General features: G+C 33.2%; 2 protein-coding genes across 3 annotated transcripts in view; one reads left to right on the top strand and one right to left on the bottom strand.

The window, feature by feature from the left end:
- The first annotated feature begins 3157 nt into the window (after positions 1-3157).
- On the top strand, positions 3158-6140 carry Vps35 (Vacuolar protein sorting 35). 2 transcript variants are annotated; one of them, XM_070653492.1, is made up of 4 exons: positions 3180-3192; positions 3255-3318; positions 3447-5687; positions 5750-6140. In XM_070653492.1, exons 2-4 carry the CDS (start codon positions 3259-3261, stop codon positions 5897-5899), a joined length of 2451 nt encoding a protein of 816 aa, XP_070509593.1. In that variant the 5' UTR covers positions 3180-3192; positions 3255-3258; the 3' UTR covers positions 5900-6140. The 2 variants fall into 2 exon arrangements, with proteins under 2 accessions (XP_070509594.1, XP_070509593.1); XM_070653493.1 differs by lacking the exon at positions 3255-3318 and having other exon boundaries at positions 3158-3192.
- Positions 6141-6575: 435 nt separating this feature from the next.
- Positions 6576-24596, bottom strand: part of LOC139100707 (uncharacterized peptidase C1-like protein F26E4.3) — a 43901-nt gene continuing 25880 nt past the window's right edge. Inside the window, exons 2-8 of the mRNA XM_070653403.1 lie at positions 9467-9669; positions 9364-9411; positions 9183-9306; positions 8319-8795; positions 8061-8257; positions 7590-7778; positions 6576-7531 (exon numbers count right to left, since the gene is read on the bottom strand). Coding sequence (XP_070509504.1) covers positions 7395-7531; positions 7590-7778; positions 8061-8257; positions 8319-8795; positions 9183-9306; positions 9364-9411; positions 9467-9650 — 1356 coding nt within the window. The 5' untranslated portion in view covers positions 9651-9669 and the 3' untranslated portion in view covers positions 6576-7394. The remainder of the gene's footprint in view (positions 7532-7589; positions 7779-8060; positions 8258-8318; positions 8796-9182; positions 9307-9363; positions 9412-9466; positions 9670-24596) is intronic.

Genomic DNA, 24596 nt, shown 5'->3' with positions numbered 1-24596 from the left:
AAGTCCTTTTAATCGCCTTTTGATGGACATTTTTTGTTGTGACTGGCTTTCATGTTTTATGTTCTGTTTTATGCAAAATAACAATTTTTATACTTGAATATCACTGCTTAGTTGAGCTGATGATCAGAATTGAGGACTTTGGAGTCCGGACTCCAAACCGCTAAAAACTTTTCTGTGCCATTCCTGAACAATCCAAACCGCTAAAAACTTTTCTGTGCCATTCCTGAACAATCCAAACCGCTAAAAACTTTTCTGTGCCATTCCTGAACAATCCAAACCGCTAAAAACTTTTCTGTGCCATTCCTGAACAATCCAAACCGCTAAAAACTTTTCTGTGCCATTCCTGAACAATCCAAACCGCTAAAAACTTTTCTGTGCTATTCCTGAACAATCCAAACCGCTAAAAACTTTTCTGTGCCATTCCTGAACAATCCAAACCGCTAAAAACTTTTCTGTGCCATTCCTGAACAATCCAAACCGCTAAAAACTTTTCTGTGCCATTCCTGAACAATCCAAACCGCTAAAAACTTTTCTGTGCCATTCCTGAACAATCCAAACCGCTAAAAACTTTTCTGTGCTATTCCTGAACAATCCAAACCGCTAAAAACTTTTCTGTGCTATTCCTGAACAATCCAAACCGCTAAAAACTTTTCTGTGCTATTCCTGAACAATCCAAACCGCTAAAAACTTTTCTGTGCTATTCCTGAACAATCCAAACCGCTAAAAACTTTTCTGTGCCATATTCCTGAACAATCCAAACCGCTAAAAACTTTTCTGTGCCATTCCTGAACAATCCAAACCGCTAAAAACTTTTCTGTGCTATTCCTGAACAATCCAAACCGCTAAAAACTTTTCTGTGCCATTCCTGAACAATCCAAACCGCTAAAAACTTTTCTGTGCTATTCCTGAACAATCCAAACCGCTAAAAACTTTTCTGTGCTATTCCTGAACAATCCAAACCGCTAAAAACTTTTCTGTGCCATTCCTGAACAATCCAAACCGCTAAAAACTTTTCTGTGCTATTCCTGAACAATCCAAACCGCTAAAAACTTTTCTGTGCTATTCCTGAACAATCCAAACCGCTAAAAACTTTTCTGTGCTATTCCTGAACAATCCAAACCGCTAAAAACTTTTCTGTGCTATTCCTGAACAATCCAAACCGCTAAAAACTTTTCTGTGCCATTCCTGAACAATCCAAACCGCTAAAAACTTTTCTGTGCTATTCCTGAACAATCCAAACCGCTAAAAACTTTTCTGTGCTATTCCTGAACAATCCAAACCGCTAAAAACTTTTCTGTGCTATTCCTGAACAATCCAAACCGCTAAAAACTTTTCTGTGCTATTCCTGAACAATCCAAACCGCTAAAAACTTTTCTGTGCTATTCCTGAACAATCCAAACCGCTAAAAACTTTTCTGTGCCATTCCTGAACAATCCAAACCGCTAAAAACTTTTCTGTGCTATTCCTGAACAATCCAAACCGCTAAAAACTTTTCTGTGCTATTCCTGAACAATCCAAACCGCTAAAAACTTTTCTGTGCTATTCCTGAACAATCCAAACCGCTAAAAACTTTTCTGTGCTATTCCTGAACAATCCAAACCGCTAAAAACTTTTCTGTGCTATTCCTGAACAATCCAAACCGCTAAAAACTTTTCTGTGCTATTCCTGAACAATCCAAACCGCTAAAAACTTTTCTGTGCTATTCCTGAACAATCCAAACCGCTAAAAACTTTTCTGTGCCATTCCTGAACAATCCAAACCGCTAAAAACTTTTCTGTGCCATTCCTGAACAATCCAAACCGCTAAAAACTTTTCTGTGCCATTTCTGAACAATCCAAACCGCTAAAAACTTTTCTGTGCCATTCCTGAACAATCCAAACCGCTAAAAACTTTTCTGTGCCATTCCTGAACAATCCAAACCCAATCCGCTAAAAACTTTTCTGTGCCATTCCTGAACAATCCAATCCGCTAAAAACTTTTCTGTGCCATTCATGAACAATCCAATCCGCTAAAAACTTTTCTGTGCCATTCCTGAACAATCCAATCCGCTAAAAACTTTTCTGTGCCATTCCTGAACAATCCAATCCGCTAAAAACTTTTCTGTGCCATTCCTGAACAATCCAATCCGCTAAAAACTTTTCTGTGCCATTCCTGAACAATCCAATCCGCTAAAAACTTTTCTGTGCCATTCCTGAACAATCCAATCCGCTAAAAACTTTTCTGTGCCATTCATGAACAATCCAATCCGCTAAAAACTTTTCTGTGCCATTCCTGAACAATCCAATCCGCTAAAAACTTTTCTGTGCCATTCATGAACAATCCAATCCGCTAAAAACTTTTCTGTGCCATTCATGAACAATCCAATCCGCTAAAAACTTTTCTGTGCCATTCCTGAACAATCCAATCCGCTAAAAACTTTTCTGTGCCATTCATGAACAATCCAATCCGCTAAAAACTTTTCTGTGCCATTCCTGAACAATCCAATCCGCTAAAAACTTTTCTGTGCCATTCCTGAACAATCCAATCCGCTAAAAACTTTTCTGTGCCATCTTTAGAACAATTCTTATCCGCTAATATAACAGTCTGTAAGTTATAGCATTTTGTCATATCTAGTCCAAAAATAGATAAGCGTAGTTTACAAAATTAATCGAGCGAAAAATTCAATTTAATTTGTTTTTAGATGTGGGGTTGCTGCTCACCTTTAATCAAGTTCTATCGAATTGTAAAATTTTTCATTATGCAGTATGCCAATGCTTGAAAAGCCGTACTCAATTTAAAAAGATCAAAAGAACGACGAGAACAATAAAAATTTGGAGAGATCACCAACATGAAGGAATTTCATTACCGAAATGATTTTGAGATTAATTTAATCAAATTTATTAAGGACATGCAATTTGCAGAGACTAGAAATAATATTACAGATTTTAGTTTCTTTTGTCAGGATTGCTTTCATCTATCAAAGAAAGGACAGAGCTATTTTGCGATGAAAGTATGGGATCAAATGCTAACGAATGAAGGTCAAAGACCAACATCAGCCAGCTTTAATTATGTAGACTTTAAGTGTTCAATATATAAAAATCCATACTTCCAATTCAGAACAGAAACTCAAAAGCAACGATATTAATGTTGTAAAAAAGAGTAACGGTCGTTAAAAATTTGAATTTATTGCTCACAGTTGCTCAGCCGAGAATGGTAAGAAAAAATATTCTCTAATTGTTAATTAACATTTTTTTACGATTACCCCTGACATCCAGCAAAATGTATATGTGGAATACATCATCGTCATCCTCGGGAACTCAAAGAACATTAAATTCGAACGTAATTATTATAGTTTCGTGTATTTTTTGTGTTTTGAGCTTTTTCATATCTCACGACCTTTTTTATGCAAGATAAGACAATTTTAATTTTTTGACACTAATTCGCTATTATGCTTCTTTTAATTAAAGCCGCAAACACCAACTCAATTAGATGAACAAGACAAGCTTCTTAGCGAAGCCCTTGGCGTCGTCAGAAATCAAGCGATTTTGATGAAAAGAAATCTGGACAAAAATCGCTTAATGGATGGACTTAAATGTGCAAGTACGATGCTTGGAGAGCTGCGAACAAGCTTGTTATCACCCAAGAGCTATTATGAATTGTATATGGCAGTGACCGACGAACTCCGATTCCTGGAAGTTTACTTGTGTGATGAGTTCCAAAAAGGACATAAAATTACTGATTTGTATGAGCTTGTTCAGTATGCAGGCAACATTGTTCCACGTCTGTATTTACTTATAACCGTTGGTTTGGTATACATCAAGTCTAATCCAGCAACCAAGAAGAGCATAATGAAGGATTTAGTTGAAATGTGTCGTGGAGTTCAAAATCCATTACGTGGATTGTTTCTTCGTAATTATCTACTTACACTCCGTAATATTCTACCTGATTCTCCACCCACCAAGGATGATGAATGTGGAAATGTACATGACTCAATTGATTTCATCTTGACAAACTTCGCTGAAATGAATAAACTGTGGGTTCGTATGCAACATCAAGGACATTCAAGCGAGAAATCACGACGTGAAAAAGAACGTGAAGAATTGAAAATTCTTGTTGGCACTAATCTCGTTCGTCTATCTCAACTCGATTCGGTAAACTTGGAAATTTATCAGAAAATCATTTTACCAAGTATCTTGGAACAAGTTGTCAGCTGTAGAGATGCAATTGCACAAGAATATTTAATGGAGTGCATCATTCAAGTTTTCCCTGATGAATTTCATCTACAAACGTTAGATCCATTCTTGAAATCGTGCGCTCAACTTCAGCCAGGCGTGAACGTTAAATCAATCATAATTTCATTGATTGATCGACTTTCTGCTTATCATCAACGCAATGAGAAATCACAACCAGATTCAACAAGTGATGCTTCAGTAATTCCAATTGATGTTCAGCTATTTGATGTATTTAGCGTTCAGATCGCAAATATCGTACAAATTCGTACTGATATGCCATTGGAGGATACAATCTCATTACAAGTTGCTCTCGTTAATTTGGCACAGAAAGTGTACCCAGATCAAATTGATTATGTTGATAAGGTGCTTGAGACAACGACTCAAATTTTGGAGAATCTTAATATGTCAAGCATCAACCAGTCACTTGCTGTGAATCAAGAATTGTCGAGATTATTGAGGATTTGTATTGACTTTTATAATAATGTCCTCACAATTTTGAATCTAAAGTATTTCCCGAAATTACTGACCAAGTTTGATTATCAATCAAGAAAGAGTCTCTCACTTTATTTGGTGATGAATATTTTGGATAATGAAACTTTAATTCCAACTGATGATGAAGCTGATAATGTTCTGGAGATGTTGTCGCCCTTAATTAAGGATCAAGAAGATCAGCCAGCAGATGGTCCAGATGCTGATGATTTTGCAGAAGAACAAGGAATTGTTGGACGATTTATTCATCTGTTAAAGTCTGAAGAGCTTGATATGCAGTACAAAATACTTCAAGTTGCTCGTAAACATTTTGGCACTGGTGGAACTCAAAGAATCAAGTATGTCCTGCCATCACTTGTATTCCAAGCATTTCAACTTGCATACATGTACAAAGCGATTGCAGCTGAGGATGAAAATTGGGACAAAAAGTGTCAAAAGATTATTCAGTTCTGTCACACAACAATCACATCGATTGCACGAGCAGAACTTCCAGATTTGGCCTTAAGATTGTTCTTACAGGGAGCATTATGTATTGGAAAGATTAAACAAACTAATTATGAAGCTGTTGCTTATGACTTCATGACACAAGCATTCTCAATCTATGAAGATGAAATTTCAGATTCAAAGTCACAGCTTGCAGCCATAACATTGATAATATCGACTGTTGAGCAAATGACATGCTTTAGTGAGGAGAATGCAGAGCCATTAAGAACAAATTGTGCATTAGCTGCATCTAAACTACTTAAGAAGGCTGATCAATGCAGAGGAGTTGTTACTTGTGCAAGCTTATTCTGGAGCGGCAAGAAAGACAACGAAGAAATGAGAGATGAAAAGAGAACACTCGAATGTTTAAAGAAAGGTGCTCGAATTGCCTCACAATGCTTGGATATTAATGTTCAAGTCCAGTTATACGTTGAGTTGCTGAATAGCTATTTGTATTATTTCGAACGAGGTAATACGCAAATTACTGTGTCTATGCTTAATCAGGTAATTAGTTTAATTCTCATTTTTATGGACAAATTTTATTATCATTTATAATTTCATTACAGTTAATTGCGAAAATCAATGAAGAACTTCCAAACCTTGATAAATCCGAGGAGACAAAGCAGATTGAAAGACATTTTAACAACACTTTGGCACACATTAAGAGCAGAATGGAATCTAATTTAGAGATATCATTTGCTGGAATAACAATTTAAATGACATATTTTTATAATGCACGTCCTCAACTTGTTAGTTATTCAGACTATATGTATTAATCTGTGTTTATGCTATAATTATTCCAATTACTTATATTATTAAATATAATACGCAATTTTTTTTTATTAGATTATCAAAAAATTTATTTCAATTCATTTATATTCTTTGTTTTTTGTAAAACGAGAAAGATCCTAATACATATACATAAAATGGTACATAAAGTTTTACTGAAACACATAATCGTTTTGTTTTTACTCTTTAATTATTTTTCGATGCTTTACTTTATCATATTTGATCATATTCATATTTTGTAAATAAATTTGAACACAAAATGTTATTTATTTTTAAATATTTTTTAAGATAAGATTTTCAACATAGGCAGCAGTTGTGTGCATCAAAATTTATGCCATCATTATTATCACAAATGAAATAGAAAGTTTTTACATTTTTGCATATTTGAATGTATCGCAACACGATCTATGATGTGACACGAAACGATCTTCAGTATGTCGCATCATGTGTCACATTACAATTTATGGTGTGTCGCAACACGATCTATTGTATGTCACGCAACGATCTTTAGTGTGTCGCATCTTGAATATTGATGTGTCGCATCACGATATATGGTTTGTTGCAACACGCTTTATGTTGTGTCACGTAACGATGTATCGCATCTTGAATATTGATGTGTCGCATCACGATATATGGTTTGTTGCAACACATGTGTCATGCAACGATCTTTATCTCCTCAAAAGTGCTTAATGTTTGAGTACTGGAAAATCGATCGAGTTTCAATCCATGATCGTTGATCATAAAATTTGCATTTATGACTTCATTACAGCAAAAATATGCAAAATTATTTGACTGAAAATTCCATTAAGATTTAGAGTTCAAAACAATTGTTATAGTCGCATTGGATACAAGATATTTAAAATTCAAACAGCTATTTCGTGATAAATTAGTTTGCATAAATTATTGAGCACACAATCATCGTGAATCAATGAAGGGCAGTAGAGTAAGAGTGTGATAAGAGATTATCTAATGGATGAATTATCAATACGTAATAAATTTTTATAAAATGAACAGATTTAAAATCCTAAACAACTAGAAGAACACTATAAATTAAATAAAACATCTATATCGATCTATAGTTGGGATTCAGAGACAAAAATAATAAACAATACGTTTTGTTTTTATCATCATTTAACATATTTGACATCAATTCAAGAAATGCTCCATTAGCAAAATGTCAATTGAATAAAGCAATAAGTTTGTTGCTCATAGAAAAATTTTCATACTTCTTTTCTTATTAACGAATGGTAATAAAAATAATAATAATAGTAATAACTTTTTTTAATTAGTTGGCACATTGAATTAATTATTTCTTTTGCATTTATACTGTTTTTGTGCTTTATAATCCTTCATTATTTCATTATTAACTTGACTTGACTTGCATTAATGCACCCATATCACTTTTATAAGAACGACTTTACTTTAAGCTCTGTTGCTGCGCTTCATATGTGATCTTACTCTTCTAGCTTGCTTTCTATCATGATGATCAGCCATAGCTGCAATCACGTAATCTTCAATACCACATTCATTTGCTCCTCTTGCAATACGGAAGAAACCGTCTGTAATGTACAAAAAAAAGTTATTATACACAATAACCATGAAATAATGAGAACTTACTTTCACCCCACCATCTTCCCCAGCTGTTAGCTGCAATCCAATATTTTGCAGTTTGATATCCATTGCTCTCTTCTCCCCATCCGATGAGACGAACTGAATGGAAGCCTTTGGGTTTTTGATCGACAAATTGAGATTTACGATAGATGCCCGAACGATAGGTAAAGAAATCTGGATATACCCACATAGTGGCTGTGGAAGATGAGAAAACAAAAAACAAGAATTCAAATTTAATGGATATGATGATGATTCAATCTTCTTTGCATTATAATTCTGAAGAAATATGTTTGTGAATTTTAACGGTCTGACTGACTTTTGAAAATTCGGAAAAAACCGTTATTAAAATTTAAAAGAAAACTGACCGTTAGAATTTAATGATAAAATAAACGGACTTTTTTGAAATATTCCAAAAAATGCGCTTTAAACCCAATTTTAATACTTTTTACTACACATCAAGTGCATCAAATAACAAACCTTGAACTGGTCCATAAGTAGAAATTTCCCACATAATATCAGTTTCGTTATTCAATGAGTATGCTGGTCCCATCTTATACAAGGATTCACGTTGATTGGCTGGTAAACTGCATCCCATTGTTCTGAGATTATCACTCTTCTTAGCAAGACAACGTCCGACAGTAGCTTCATATGGGTAGCATTCATCGTCTGCAACACTATATGAATATTTCTCGATTATATTTCATACTTAAATGCATAATAATGTTTTGTTCTTACCCGACACGATTTAAGTATCTCCATGCATTATCCAAATGACCACCTGTGCAACCCTGTTGATGTCTGACACATGAGAGTAAGTTTTGTGATGAGAGATCTTGGCCTTCTTTCGAGTTGATTGCAATACGATCTGATGCAACGGAAGCTGTAGAGACTGCCCATGATGAGCCGCACCACCCTTGATCATGAATTTCTGAAATGTAACCTCTCCAATCTTCATGTTGAGCTGAGTTGAAATGTCTTGGAAGTTGATCAGCATTATGTCCCAAACGGCTCATTGACTTGACTTTAACTCTTGGTTCAAATGTTCCTAAACGATAAGTCAAGCCTTCCTTCAATTTCTTTCCATAGAATTCTGTGTAGTTATAAGATTTCCATCCCAATTGAGAACCGTGACTGTTTACATCTCTGATCAATTCTGTGTCTGATAAACATTCGTCTTGCTCACATTCATATACACCTTTGGCTTTACATTTGCTAGAGATTTAGACTTAAAAAATTACAAAAGTACTCGTTCTTATCGAGTGACTTCAGCGCATTTTTGTCCCAGCGATCTGTAATTGATTAATAAGTCACTTCCTGACCTAAAAAACAAGATCCAGTAAGATCCAGGTCACTTCCAGACCAAAAAACCAAGATCCAGCAAGACCCAGGTCACTTCCAGATCTTAAAAACAAGATCCATATAAAACTTCCACAAATTTAAGAACTTCAAGTAATTCAAACATCATAACGGTCAAAAAATTCAAACATATGTTATATGAAAATGAAAAACTGTTAATTATAGTATTTATGCGTTGATTTGAAACTTCTTAATGACCGATTTAGAGCTAGTAGATTCAGCATAGACTTAAAAATATTTTACCATAAATTGCAATTGACTTTAGCTTCCTCGAATTCACTTATAACGACACCGTCAATATCACATTTTGTAATAATTGGATCGGATATAATTCCTTTACAGACTGGCTCGTAATCAGGACAACAATCTAAATTGATATGAATTGTAGACTTAAGTTATCAATATAAAGGCACAAATTACATACCTGGATTAATATGTTGATCACAAAATTCATCACAATAGCACAGTGTACCTGGAATTTAATTAATTAGGTAAAAATTGTTGATAAGGTGATTAATGAGTCTTACCAGCAATTGGAACTGAGCATTCATCTAATCGACTGTTACAGCACATATTTTCGTTATTTCTTCTTCTGGTTGCACAAAAACTCTGACCGGCAAAATCATCAAAATATCTTTTCTCTGTTGTGAATTGTTGTCCATATGAATATGATACAATAAATACCGACAAAAGCACCAATGACCGAATCATGGCGAAGGACTACTAAATGCTGTACAAAAGAATATAAAAGAGATACAAATTAGCAAGTCAATAGCAGGTGGATATCAAATATTATAGAATTTGAATATTGAATAGAAATGGTCACTAATCGTGCATCAAAAATTTACTTCTTAACCTTATTTGCCCACCAACGACTTCTGACAGCGACGGAGAGAAAACGTGTATTGACACTTTTGTTAGTTGAATTAAAATGAATTTTGCGTAAAAATTTATATTGTAAATAATTGTTTAAGGTTTGAATGCCGAGCAGTATATAGCTTGTTGCTGGATGATAGAATTGTTGCTGTATTCAAGATACAGCGAGCAAGTAGACTACGAGCTCTGTATTTAAGTTTTGAGATAAAATTTTAAGAGTATTTTAACGGTCATTTCAAATTTATATTGTATTTGTTACTTCAATTGGATCATTTTTCTTCATAGTTTCAAACCCCTTTTTATAGAAATATTTATCAATATTTAGTCTGTTTTCCATTATTAAACAATAAACAGCAATAAACATCTGTTTGTTAAAATCAACTTCATTGTTCTTAAGCTACACAATTACCATTATGACTTTAGTTGATTCAATATTTGCGGACTAAGATAAAACACACAAATGGACAGGATTTTGTTGTTCAGTGAAATATTCAATTTGGATTTTAATGAGGTTGCATTTATGACTTAAGTCAACTAGACTGTATCCAAATTTTGAGTCAACATTGTGGTGTGAAGCCGATCGAGACAGTATTGGACTTGGAATCGGAAATTGACAAGCAGGAGCCAACGATAAAGCTAATTTTAGGTGACAACTATGGGAAGAAGCTGTCGATAGAGAATGTGTTGTACTTGGAATTGGAAATCTAAGTAAATGATAGAGCCTGTTTCAGACGACACCTATGGTAAGTCATGGATCATAATTGATCTGTACTACCCAGAGCTCGAAGTCGACTCGGATTTTGTATACACGGTTTACGATTGTGGCATACAGTAGTGTCCCACGGCACACAGATTGTCCACCACTGATTTAGACGAAAATTCTCCATAATTATTTGCATTGTCAAAATTCCACAATAATGTGCATAAATTAAAGTCACAAGTTGTGAATCATGTCTCACACTTAAAATAATTTAATCAACTACAGGTGCCAGTCTGCCACTCGGGAATTTTACGAGTCTCACAAGCTTGAGATTGTTTTCTTTTTCTTCTGCCTAATTTTTTTCACATACACAGTCCACCAACGCACTTCCTATAACAGTTTTAATACTGAATAGAGGCGAAAGTTTTATTTTTAATACCTTTCAGACATTATTATAATGAGCAATAATTTAACACCTTTTCATTATTTTTTTTACTATGAGCGAACTTCTTTTTGGCGAATCTATTTTTGGAACTAAAAAAAAAGACAAAAAGGAATTTAGATGGATGAGAAAAGAAGAAGCTTGAAGATGAGAACATTTTTTGCACAAATGACAATCATTGAAGTCTTTAGATTTTGTGTTTACACAAAAGTCTGTGTAAATAATGAGTTGACGCCCGTAAGTGTAAATACATACGTTTCGGTAGTTAGAAGTATTCCTTTGTTTTAAACATGGACTTGATCGAATTGTCATGTTCTTTAGAAAAATGTATAATTAATGTTAATTTAGCAACAACTATACGCGTTTGTTTAGATCTACATTTATTCAGCTCTAACCTAAATAATCCATTAGGCAATATGCAGAGCTGCGCATTGTAATTTAATAAAAGAAATCATAATGTGCAATAATTCGCATTATCTATATATCTGCCTGAATGACTTGAGGCAGATTTACTTAATTTATTTTGTAAATAAAAGTGCTCTCTAATTAAATTGCATGTGCCGCTAGCTGACAATATAAATTTATTTTCTATTTTGTTTCAGCTTTAGTTAGATAAAATATTAGTTTCCTTTGGAATTTCTAAAATAATATGGAGCTGCAGCGCATTTTTGCGAAATACCACAATTTGCGATGAGCATAAGGAGACTGTTGTCGAGACAGTCCAACTCTTGTTATTGGAAGTTGGCAAAGGACAGCCAGCGATAGAGTCAGTTTTAGACGTCACCTGAGAGTGGCTATGGATCACAATTGATCTGTAAGACCAGCGAAGTAATGAAATGTAAGTAATAAGATAAGTAATGAACATTGGATAACGAATAGTGATTATGTGTGCTTTGTGCCACATTCCTTTACAACTCCCAATCCAACGATAGACTAATGGGTTGGAATAGATGTAATCAAGAGTTGGCAGGTCTGAATCCCAGTTATTTTTCGATAGTCTAGAGCAACTGTCATATAATCGACAGAACGTGGAATTAAATCCTACTTGGTCCCTTCGCAAGTAAATGCACTTGACATGTAGTCAAGAGTTTGTAGGTTCGAATTTCACCAGTCCTTTGGTATGTAGGAACACCTGACAAGGAATCGAGAGGTTGTAGTTTTGACTCCTACTTGTTGCCTCGGTAAGTAATTATCCCTGATATGTAACTGGAATTTTTGAGTGATTTTGAGTCCCACTTGGGCTAGGTTGTGGAAAAGTGTACTTTTTTGTACGTAACCTTAAAATTTGTATGGTTCCAAATACTTATTCCTCATCTGGAGCCAGCCATTAATCAAAGTGTCTTAAAAATCTCACATTATAAATATTGCAATAAATTTGCATTTTTATAGCCAATTATTTGCAATAAAGCTAGCACCTCATCTATAGCTAGTCTCACTTTCAATAGCATTAATCCATCATAATAATATCATAGAAACAAATAGAGAAGCTCAATGGCATTAATTTGTGATAGGAGTCTATTAATTTTACGCTTAAGTATTCGCTTCTATTGCCGTCTCAAATTACTAATTTGCAAATGGCAATAATTCTTCTTAAAAATGTATTTAGCATATTCTATTGACCTTTTATGGAAATGAATTTATTATTTGACTTATTTGAATATTCTGTCATAGATGGACATAAATATCGCAGACATGTCAATTAATATTGATATAATTTTAGCAGGCATACTTTTGTGTCTTTAAACACCTTTTTCGGCCCGGCAGCTGTAATCTTTGATTTATGATATCACAATTTCCTTATTGTTATTCTTTGTGGAAGTCGTTCACATTTTCTTTATCATTTATTGTCAAAAAAGTGACGAGTAGTAGCGCTAAATGCTGTATTTTTAAAATGAACGTGTCACTCAAATTGGAATGAGGTCATCGTCGGTAAAAATTATTGATTTAATAGCTGATTAACACTTAAATAATATTTTTAGTACATCAGTGTATCTCGTTGGTTCTGCATTTTGCTCGCTAATTAAATAAATGACTGTAAATTTTTGCATCGTTGGAAGTGCTTTGATTCATTAAGAAAAATTAGCAGAAAATTGAAAGTCGTGATTTGAGCATTAAAGAGCTTGATTCAGGTTATGAGGAAATATTCATTGAAGACCTATAAATATTTTAATTTTATTACGTCTTTCAGTCCATATGAGGCCTAACAATACCTTCATTTCCATAGATTATCAATAAAAGCGCTATAATAAACATCAACAATCAATTAATCCCTCACTCGGATTCTTTTTGTAAATTTGCCGGCGTCATGATCATCTAATTTGCTTAATTTGTCGTCTGCCACTGAATAATGTTGTCGATCCACTTGACTCAGACTCACACGTGAGCATCCACAAGTGCCTTTTGTTTAAATAAGCTTCTATAATTAGTTTCAGTCAAAGTGACGATTCATGTAATTTATAATAAAAATAAACACTTCATTTTGTGCATTTCTTTTGCATGCCGACATGACTCGATTCGAGTTAGCTGCATACTTGAATAAAAGGATTTATTGTTCAATTAACCTTCTTTCTTCAATTAGACATACACACTGCAATATGAATATTTTTGCGATGATACCATCCTCATATTTTTATTTTATATATCAATACTGTTATTTTGTTTGTTGATTGTTTATTTGTTGTCAGTTCGTTATGAAGTATGTGTCATTTTGAGTTACTTATATTCAGTCATTGTGTCAGTGCCGAAATGATATAATAAAACCGACTGTGTGACTTCTTTTAATTTACGATTGACGTAAATTTTCTTGTTTTGTGCGAATATTTCCATCATCGATAAATAAACAATGAAAGATCCGGATTCTGTCGATTGTATACAGACATTGTGACTTTATTTATTGCTACAATTCTATTGTGGTTTTAGAATTTTTATTTGATTAAACTTCTTTGTTTACAAAATCGTGTAAATTGAGGGGAAACAACTGAGAAGTAATTTGTTGCCCCTCATAAATATTCAATTTTCAAAAATACGTTAATCCATGTGAAATATTTTACTGAATACAAAGACAGATATATGATGCCAAAAAGATGAACAAGAAGAAGCTTAAAATATCTTTGGAGGATACGATTCAATGAACTTGAACTCGCGTTTTTCAGATACCAAAAGAACTTTAAATTTACTTTTTTATGACTCTTATATTATGATGACTGTTTGCCGATAGAATGAACATTCTTGATGATAAAGGAATTGATTGAAATTATGTTAATTGAGTTGATTATTAATTTTTTTTTCTGATCCATAACACAGCCGAAATTAATGATTATTCTAATGTCGTCATGCTGGTCGTGAGATAAAAATAATATGTCCATTTTTTATGGCAACATCCCAATCATGTTCTTAGCATTTTGATCTTTTTCTCGAAAATGATGGCATTGAGGAAGTGAATATGATGTGAAGAACATGATGAAAACTGCTATTTAGGTAAAAAAAATTATTTTTGGTCACTTTTTTGGTAATTTTAAAAAAAAAGCGCGTGGCTTAGAACGCTTTTAGTAAACAATTTGTAAATATGAATGATTTTTGGCGGGAAAATGAAAATCCCATTGATCACCATTTTTTTGATCAAGCTTACATTTATATATCTTGGAATTGACTGTTTACAAAGGTTTCAACTGTTACCGCTGGATAATCCATATAAATGAACGACTGTCAAAACTATCTATTTACTACAGGTAATTCAATTACATAATTGACTTACATGTAAAAATTTAATAGCAAGCTATAAAGTGAATTTCATCCAGAAAATCCATCTCACTCAACAATATAATCGGATTTAGAAACTCACAGCTGAACAAGACACACATGTGCGTGTTCAAGTGAAAAATTTATGTAGTGAGAGACCGCATTTATTTATTTTGTCGAGTATTTTTACTCACTTGCTACTGCCATTGCTTCTTATTTTATTTGATGTTATATTTCAAGATCAGTGCCAAGATTATTTAAGAGATAAATCAATTCGCTTTACATTTCGTAAATTTATTTTCACATCGCGCGCGATCCCAAAAAGCACCGAGTGAGTTCAGTGCATTTATGTCTCAGCAATCAAAAATTGATTACTGGATATTCAAAATGATATTTGTAACGGTTAATTGAAATTCAAAATTTTGAGTAGAAATTTTCATTCGTAGCCAACTTCAAGTATGTTTACAAATGATAATAAAATCCAGTATGATAATAAAAATAATCCATCAAAGCTTATTTAGACTCTCTAAGATGCCTAGTTATTGGCAGCAGACCAACAGACCGATCAGACAATGCGTTGCCTTTATTAAAATGTGCTAAAATGACACAATACCTAAATTGCAAAACAAATTATTAAGCGTAAATAAATAAGCCATTTATGAGCTCAATTTGAAATAAGACAATAAATAATTGACTTGATGGTACGCCAATACACGACACCGACGACGATAATCATGATGATGACCATTTAAAAATTATTAATAAACCAAAATAAGCCAAGAGTATGACCAAGCGGAATGATGACATACTGCGATATTTATTTGAATGGTGAAATGTCTGACTCATGTAATGAAAGATTCATTATTTATTTGTATAAATGAAGTAATTTTGCTTGCTAAAAGATATCTTATACAAATAACAAAAATAATGCACTTGAAATGATTGTTTCATATTGTAAATTCAAATAAGAAGGTGAGGTGACGAATGATTGATGATTTAGCAAGTTAAGCTGAGTAAATGCATGCAAAGTATCACTCAATTAATTCTCAAAGTGAATTTTAATTGTCTTAGATCACACAATGAGTAAATAGGGGTGTATAAAATGCTCAGATTTCATTGAGGAACAGCTTGAGTGACACAAAGTAGATGACAATTCTGTATGTAATGCATACATAGTCCTAATGGATACCAAGCACTACGTGGCTTCCAATTGGCTGCCAATTAGATTATTGTGTGCTTGTCAGTGATAAAGCAGCAGCTGCGTAGTGGTTAGAGTGCCATCCTACCGACCCTAATGACCAAGATTCGATTCCAAGGAACGTCTAGTCGGATACGGGTGCTTTCCGTTGTTTCTACTAACACCAACTTGGATTGTGTATTCGTGACACACAAATTGTGGCTAAGTACATGTTATTGGTCTCTTACTAGACATGGATCCTAATGACCCAATTGGCACGTTACGTGATATAGTTCTTGTTGTCAACAGTCGTCAAAATTGAATAATTTGTTAAAGACATACGATACTTAAAAATACAGAACCGCTAGCCACAAATGTTAATATAAATCTTGAAACGTCAAGACATTAAAAACATGTACACTTAACAATGTTCAGGATTGTTTTATTTCATGTTCACTTAAGTGCTGTGAAGAGTAGTCAACGCCAGACAATGTGACTCAATAACTCTTTTTATTCGCAATTTGCAAAATGAATCAGATCTGAATGTTAAATGAGGTGAGGAAAAAATGATAATTTTTGCAAGATATTTTTAACCTAAAAGTCTCGTGGATGTTTTTATACATTTTTAATTGCCGTGATTCTTAAACAAATGTTCTTGGAAGATTAGAGATAACACCCATAATCATAAAGATAACATAATGAATATATTCTACTTGGAATTAATTATTATTAAGCACTAATAATCCTTTTTTATTAGAGATTTATCATTAAAATTCGGTTTTTTTAATTCAGTAGCTGGAAATGAGACTTTAAATCCGCAATTAATAAAGATTCTATGATGACATTGAAAACAAACAAGAATTTTGGACATTCTATATGGGTACTGTTGACATTTAGGATTTTTTTAATTCTTTCTAGAAACAAATTTTGAAAACTGACTATTATTGACATCTTTTTTTTAAGAATCCAAGACATATATTTTATTAGCTCTAAATGAAGCTAAAGTTTGAGTCCGAAGCTGACCAAATGTCAAGTGTATAACTTCTCGTAGTATCTCCAGATACCGCTAAATACACCGCTCAGGATCAAGTTTTGTTCCGAAATTAGAAGGTTAAGGGATAGAGTAAAAGACTATCCAAGCCACCTCATCTGAAGGGTGGCAACCCCTCAATCAGACTAAGGATGGCAAGGTTTACAATCGACCATTTCCGAAATCAACTTGTACAAAAAAAGCAACATAAGGTAAAAAGGACTGGAAGCCGCCTTAATTTAGCAGTCATGGATGATACGAAGGTACAACTTAGATTGGAGGTCGTTCACTCATTACGTAACGGTCTTACGAGGGAAGGCACGAGATTTTATTACGTCTAAAACCATCGTACTTTCATTACGTAATAAGTGAACAGCCCTTATCTGGTATACGTGATTTTGCAAAATTATTCCAATGTGAAAAAATTCAAAAAACCTCGATTAAATCTACCTAAAATTTATTCAGCATAGATTTATGCAAAAAAAAAATCTATTTTAATATTGCGCGAAAAAATCAATTCTAACAGCACCTGGATAGCAACATTCTATTTTATTTTATTATTAAGGAGTTCAAATGTCATTCTCACTATTATAAAATATCAATAGGAATATGAATTTTAACAATGTGAAGCTAACGGCTCCTTTGGTGAAAAGATGTTTAATTTTATGATAACTAATAGTTCAACTTAATTTAAAATTCAAAAGAACGTTATTAAAAAAAATTAATTTTTATTCTGTTTGTGGATCATTAAATTGATCTTTTTATATGCAGCCAATTAATGTCAATTCTTTGTTTAACTTGTGGATATTAGAGGCTGTCATAAAACGACCAAACCAATAGACGACAAGCTTGATCCTTCGGATTCTTTTTTGGCAAACTTTATAAAATAAACAGATTTTTTTTTATATCAAGAAGAATCGCACGCGTGTTCCTATATGCTATAAAGAGCGAATGAATCCGATTATCAACAGCGCATAAATATTTTAAAAATAGTCGATAGTAATTCAACCTAGTCAGTTGAGGCATATGTTCAGATGCTTGGAATTCAAGTAATTTTCATCTCTTTCCATTTCATTCATTCTCTCTTCTCAACAATTGTGCGTACTTTTCTCCGACCCAATCCGACGAATGAGGAGTAAACAATTTATGCTTAAAAATAAATTATGCCGATGACAGATGTAACACAGTAGCGTGTGAGATGAGCTTTCGAGTTTTAAATTTCACGTCATGCATCACCTTGAAAACTTACTTAGAAACTTTTCTTATCATGTCTACTGTGTGTACAAGCTATTACATGTCTCAACATCATCATTATTCATGTATAGTTAATGATAATAGGCTATGCCACCTGAGAGATTTTGTCTTGAGGAATTTGTTCCTCATTATATTTAATGGTGACGATTTAAAAGCTCTTAAAAATAACGACCAATTTTCTGGTGTCCCACCCTAGATTTTCATACTTTTTAATGTTATTTACATCGTTAATAATGTGAGTATAATGGATGAGGTGTGCATAACAAAAGCGGAGATGCAAATTCAATTACTATTCGCGATTAATTTCACATATTGAGGTCAATTACCAAGTGAAATTTTTGCCATCATCAAATGCATTCCTGTATCCACTTTTTCCTTCAATTTGCAACTTAATCTTTATGACCAACACGTTTAGCTATTAAATCTTCACTATTAATAATGAAATTTAAGTGGCGCCACAATAAATGAGTAAATTAATACACTGACATTGTATATTTAATCGAGATTTAATTAGCACATTTGTTTCTTGAATGAATACATGGTGGGAAAATAATTCAATAAACGTTGGACCGAGTAATCATTACGCATGATTTTATGGCTGCTGTTTGGATGAATCATGAACAGTTGAATAATCTGGATTAATCTTCTTTGACGTGTGAAATTGCCATACATTTCAATTATTTTCAGAAAATAATCAGGTGAAATGTTTGTCAATTAGAACTTACTGGAACTGTAGACATCACATCGTAGGCTTGTAAATGAAGGAACTTATCAGGTACACAATAACTGGATTAAAATATAACTAATTAACATCTTAATACTTTGAAAATTGAAAACAAACTAAAAATTTATATGAAGGGGCTAGCAACTATAAAAGGGGAAAATCAACTAATTTTAATTGCGAATACAATTTGAATATTTAACGACAGTTGAAATATTTTCAAGTATTATTGAACTACTACTAGGAACATAATTGCACAATCTAGGTATGTATCGCTCGGTAAATGTCAAATGTTTGTATTAAATTAAGCATGCATAATTGTAATTACAGCCTATTACAATTGAAATGTATACAACACAAATGTGTAAATCAAATGGCTAACTATATTGACTCGGTGCATTTATCTCAATTAAAAGCTTTCTCATCTCTTTTTTTTTACGACCAGCCTCACGTATCATCGAGGAATAATGTAAGTATAGATTGAAAGTACAGATTACGATAATTTGGATCAATTAACAATTTTATACGATTGGATAAACAAATGAACAAGATATAAATTGTTGTGGATGTCTGCAAATTTTATAAGCATTTACTGATCATATTTATTTCCATGATCGCAAGTTTTTAAAAGGAAAAACAAACAGAGATAAGATTAATTATCGTTAGAAAACGAAAGAGAAATATTATGATTATTTTAAACTTCTGGGAAAGTTTTCTTCTTTGCTTTCCATTTTTATTTTTTCATTGCTGTTGGGATGTAGACGATATAAATTTTTAGCGAAAATTGCCTTTTTGATTTCACTCTAATCTATAATTAATATACAATATTATTATAAATAATAATATGTTGATCAGTGTTATAAATTAAAGCGTGCGCTGGATCATTTATCAAGCTATTCATTGTACAATAAAACATCATATTCAACTTGAATTGGATTGTGAAACTGGTGTAGATCAGTCTTGGATATGAATTTGTTATTAATACAGGAATTGCGTTTGAGTTTGCATGTTTTTGACTTTTCCGAAGGCAATTTAAAGGCAAATGCAATTTTTCTGCTTTTACAAAGGCACAATCTTGATGAATTTCGTACATTTGCTATCCATGGCCAGTTCAGGTTCCATGTAACCGCCAGAAAAACTTATAAAAAAGCTATCCCTTATAGCACAAGTCGTGTAATCGATCCAAAATCTGGTACCAGACCGGCGTGACTATGATAGTAGGCCGGGTTGACTTTGACATCAGGCTGACGCAACTCAGCCATTAAATGTCACGAATCTGGAATACATCAGCAGTGTAGAGTCGGATCTTTGATCGATTAATCGATTTGTGACATTTAGGTATATATGCGACATTAGGAATCAACTGGATCATAAACTGACAAAGGGAATCTAAACCTAAATCAGCAAACAAAAGATCCAAAGAACTAACTTATATGTGCGTCATTCACAAATGAAAGCATTGAAAAGTACGTATAAGTCATCCACATCCGGTGCGAAACTTTTCTTTTATATCGTCATGATTGAAAACACATGCTAACAACTAAGCCGATAAAAGTTATTTTCTTCTAAGGAATCTTCTTTCCACGCTCTAGACATGAAACATTATCACATCGACCAACAACTTTTTCATCACTTCCATAAACTCCTACTTACATAGATCACTTGATTGTGATCATTAGGAATGTAATTATCAAATTATTATAGCAAATAAACAGTGTTTTTTGGCAAACTGATGACGTAAAACTTCAAACAAGTTGTGATATGAGGAATTTCAATTGTGCGTGAGTGTTTATTGGAAGTCAAAGAATATTATTCTACAAAAATAGATTCCTTTGTTTATTTAAAAGAAAAACTTTTTTAAGGAAAGGCGTTCATTGATTATTTCGAGGAGCAAACATATTTAATTACAATTATTTTTCCTCCCTCGAGGTGCTAAAAATTCGACAAAATCGTCACCGTCAGATGTTACAGCTCATTCGTATTTCAAGTTCATTACTGTGCGATATTTTTATACATTCTGTTGTAGTTTTAATTCAAATACATTAGCTCTGTAACACAACAATTTAGTTTATTTTAATCTGTTTGAATATCTATAGCTGACTATGTACTGTATGTACATAGAAATAAAAATATAAGTTATGTTGGCGTCTCGTATTCTCTTCCTTTGTTTTATTAATTAACTACAGCCAACAATTGAAGATGCGAGCACGTTCTATTAATAATTGAAACTGTAAATGGACCAGCATATTCTGGTTCATACTCATGCTTATGATCTTATTTATGAATGAAATCGTATTTTTGGGGTACGATTAATTTTGGGCACAATTTTGTTTTGATTTTTTCTGTGATGTTACTAGACATTATCTCTAATCAGTAAGGCTTGATATTGTTTGCAAAAATTAGATCTTAGTTTATATTTCCTAACAGGCAAAGAACATTGTTCAGAAAGACCCCTACGATACCGTAGCCTATTAGCGATTAGAATCTCACGTTGTGTAGTCAAGGTATCAATCGGGAATCTCGGATAGAAACAAGTCAAAATTTAAAGTCGAATTTTTCCATCAAAACTCAAATCCACTTTTGGATCTGATTCTAGTTAGTAAAATGTCGCAATGTAGGCATTTTGCGAATCCTTGTCATATCGATAACACTCTACCCGAGCATCACAATATCGCCTTTATATGGCTCGATACTCCTGATTCCACTCTGCTTAGTGACTAAGGCTGGATTACGTCTAAATAGACGCAAACTGCTTTTCATCTGAACCAATGAATACTGACAAAAACTGACTTTAGAATTCAAAGGTATTAAGACTAAGACACTATACTAATAGCATAATCAAACATCATCGGCTGAAAACTTCAAAGATCACAAGCTAACAAGCTAGGACAGAATTAGTAAACAAATAATTTTTCTTTCTAAAACTTCATCAATTTACGATTGTAATCTCTACTAAAGTTCTGCATGTTAAACACAAGTTTACACAAATAAATAATTTTCATAAACAAGCTTGTCCAAGACCTTAGTCAATGCCCCAATGAAAAAGCAATAAAACGGCAATTGAATCTCTCAAATTTCAAAAACTGCCGCTAGCTGGGTGGCATTAAGTGATGTTTAGTTTTTATATTTCAAGTTCAGTATCTTGAACTTTAGTTCTATTCATAGCTACTTGTCTTCACATGCCTCCGATTTTTCTCTTTCTTCTTAGAATTGAAACGTAATTTCAATTGGAAATAGATTATAAAAATAAAATTTATTGAACACGGCGCTCTAGTTCAATTTATGTGGAACTTCCTAGCCAATTCAGTTCAATAAATTTTTATGAATTTTGAATAATAATCACATTTATTGCTGTTTTTCTTTGGTTCTCAATAGATAGCCCGAGCGGCACATTACGGTGAACGATACTTTTCAAAGTGAACAGGCTTTGATGGACTGGACATGTTATTAGAAGACTTGTAGAAGCTTCATTCAATAAGTTCTTCAAATCTGACTTTATAGATCAGTGTTGGGCAACTTATGTGCCGTAGGACACTTGTGTGCTGCCAGCAATTTATGGAAATGCCATTAATCGTATGCCGTTTTCGGTTGAGGCTTAACATCAAGGTGTGCCGCGAAAAGTAAAATGTCCATTACTGTTGTAAATGGTAAAAGAGCTTGTGGACGATCAAAAAACTCGTGGAAGGAAGCTGTCGATAGAGACAGTTTAGCAATGGATGTTGGTGATTGGCAGACGGAAGCCAGCTTTAGTTCGTCATCTGAAGCAGGCCATGGATCACAACTAATCTGTTCGGCCAGAGAAGTAAGGTGGTAAACGCTAACTTTCCGTCACGGTGTCATTAGGGACAACTCGCAAGTTGTGCCGCTCGACGTACCGCAAAATCAAAAAAATTTAAATTTTTCTCATCTTTGTGAGAAAAAATTATAAGAAATAATATGAAATTTGACATTCATTAAGTTTATTAGTGTGGCAGATCATAGTCATTATATGCCTTTTGATATGTCTTGAGCTAAAATACATAATAAATGTGATTTATGGCGATATAAAGACAAAAAAAAATATTTTTCATTTTATTATGTTTTAAAGAATATTTTTTCCTAGAGGGAACAAGAAGCTGTACCACAAAAAAAGAGAGCTGAATAAGAAATATTTAGCATAAGAAGAAGAGTTGTGAATGGGAAGCACAAGATAATGCGATGAGTGATCGACTTTTATATGTTTCAATTCCATGTCTTTTGAATAAAATCGCAAAAAATTACTGCAGATATCTTTTTTGTCTCCCGCAAAGACGGTTCTATATAAAAGACATAACTACTTATACTTAATACTGTATTTCTAAAGATACTGATCCTTTGGAATGAATAAAAAAAAGTTTAATTCAACATTTATGTTTATACGCTTTAAATTTGTGATAATGAGCTCATTTAACTCTGCTTTATTCATGATTATTGCTATTTTGTTTATTGTCTGAATGTACGGAGCCAGTTCTTAGCTTACTTTCTCAAACTTACCGACTTCTTTATTCACATTTTGATCATTTGTCTTGAACATTTACCAATTATGGAAATATGTATTGATTTGATTTCTTTTATCTAATTTGGGACGTTTAATTATGACGTCTAGTATCCAATAAGACACAAGTGAAGAAGGCTCTGTCAAGGCTTCCTTCACGGATTCATGCCCGAGTGGCATAAAGCAGTAAATCGCATTTTTGTCATAAAAACGGGTGGAAATCTATGGTGATGTTATGGTCTCTATTGTGAATTACATAAAGAGACACTTAACATTCCCTAGTGACCAGCACATGCTATACACTTGCTAAAAGCTGACTGCAGTTAACTTGCAAATGTTTGATGGTTCTAGTCCACAATCAAAATTTACTTAGGAAGCAGGATGCAAACTTATTGAATAAAATCACCATTTGGATGGAATAGACATCATTTATGAACGACTTAATAGCAAAAAATTTTGTATTGATGATGGGATTTTATTGCTTTTGTAAGGAACATCAAGGTGGGATCTTTATAGTCCAAAGCGTGTGAATTATTAAATGTATCATTGGACATGATATCAATTTTTCAAATCTAGAACATTTACAAGTAATAAACTTGAAAATATTGGACATCACATCAACTAGATCGTTAAAGTCTTAAGAGCTCATAAAATACATAAGTTTATTTGTCACTGAAGGTCAGCGTTCCGTTTATTGTTTCCCACAATTCTGTAAATGCGTCTTATGTATTTATCACGTTAACGCTAAGTAAGTACCTAATAAAAGCTATCATGATAATCATCGAGACTTAAGAGATCATCGACATGGAACGCATAATTAATAAAACGGCTAATTAGAGTTTTAACACAAAGTCTCTTACGTGTTTGACTGCTTGTGGCAGTGGTGGACAACCTGTGTGACGCGACACACTAGTGTGACTCTATAAATGTTTAGAATTGCCATAAACTGTTTGTCGTGTTCGATTTCGGTCAAGGGTTACCACCAATGTGTACCGCGACACACAGGTTGCCCACCACTGGCTTCTACATATAATCTCATTAATTCATTTAGTCTATAAATCATGTAAAAAATATTTTTTCAGCTTCTATGCTAATTTACTGTCATGCTGCGTTAAAATACTATTCACACATTAAATTAATATAAATTTGTTGTAAATCATTCATCACTTGACATTTAATATTTATCTGCGTTCCGCACAATTCAAA

Source organism: Chironomus tepperi, unplaced genomic scaffold, assembly GCF_022539635.2.
Source record: "Chironomus tepperi strain 1889 unplaced genomic scaffold, CSIRO-AGI_Ctep_v1 contig_68, whole genome shotgun sequence".
In the NCBI taxonomy this organism is placed as follows: Eukaryota; Metazoa; Arthropoda; class Insecta; order Diptera; family Chironomidae; genus Chironomus; species Chironomus tepperi.
This window is presented reverse-complemented; position numbering and strand designations above follow the sequence as displayed.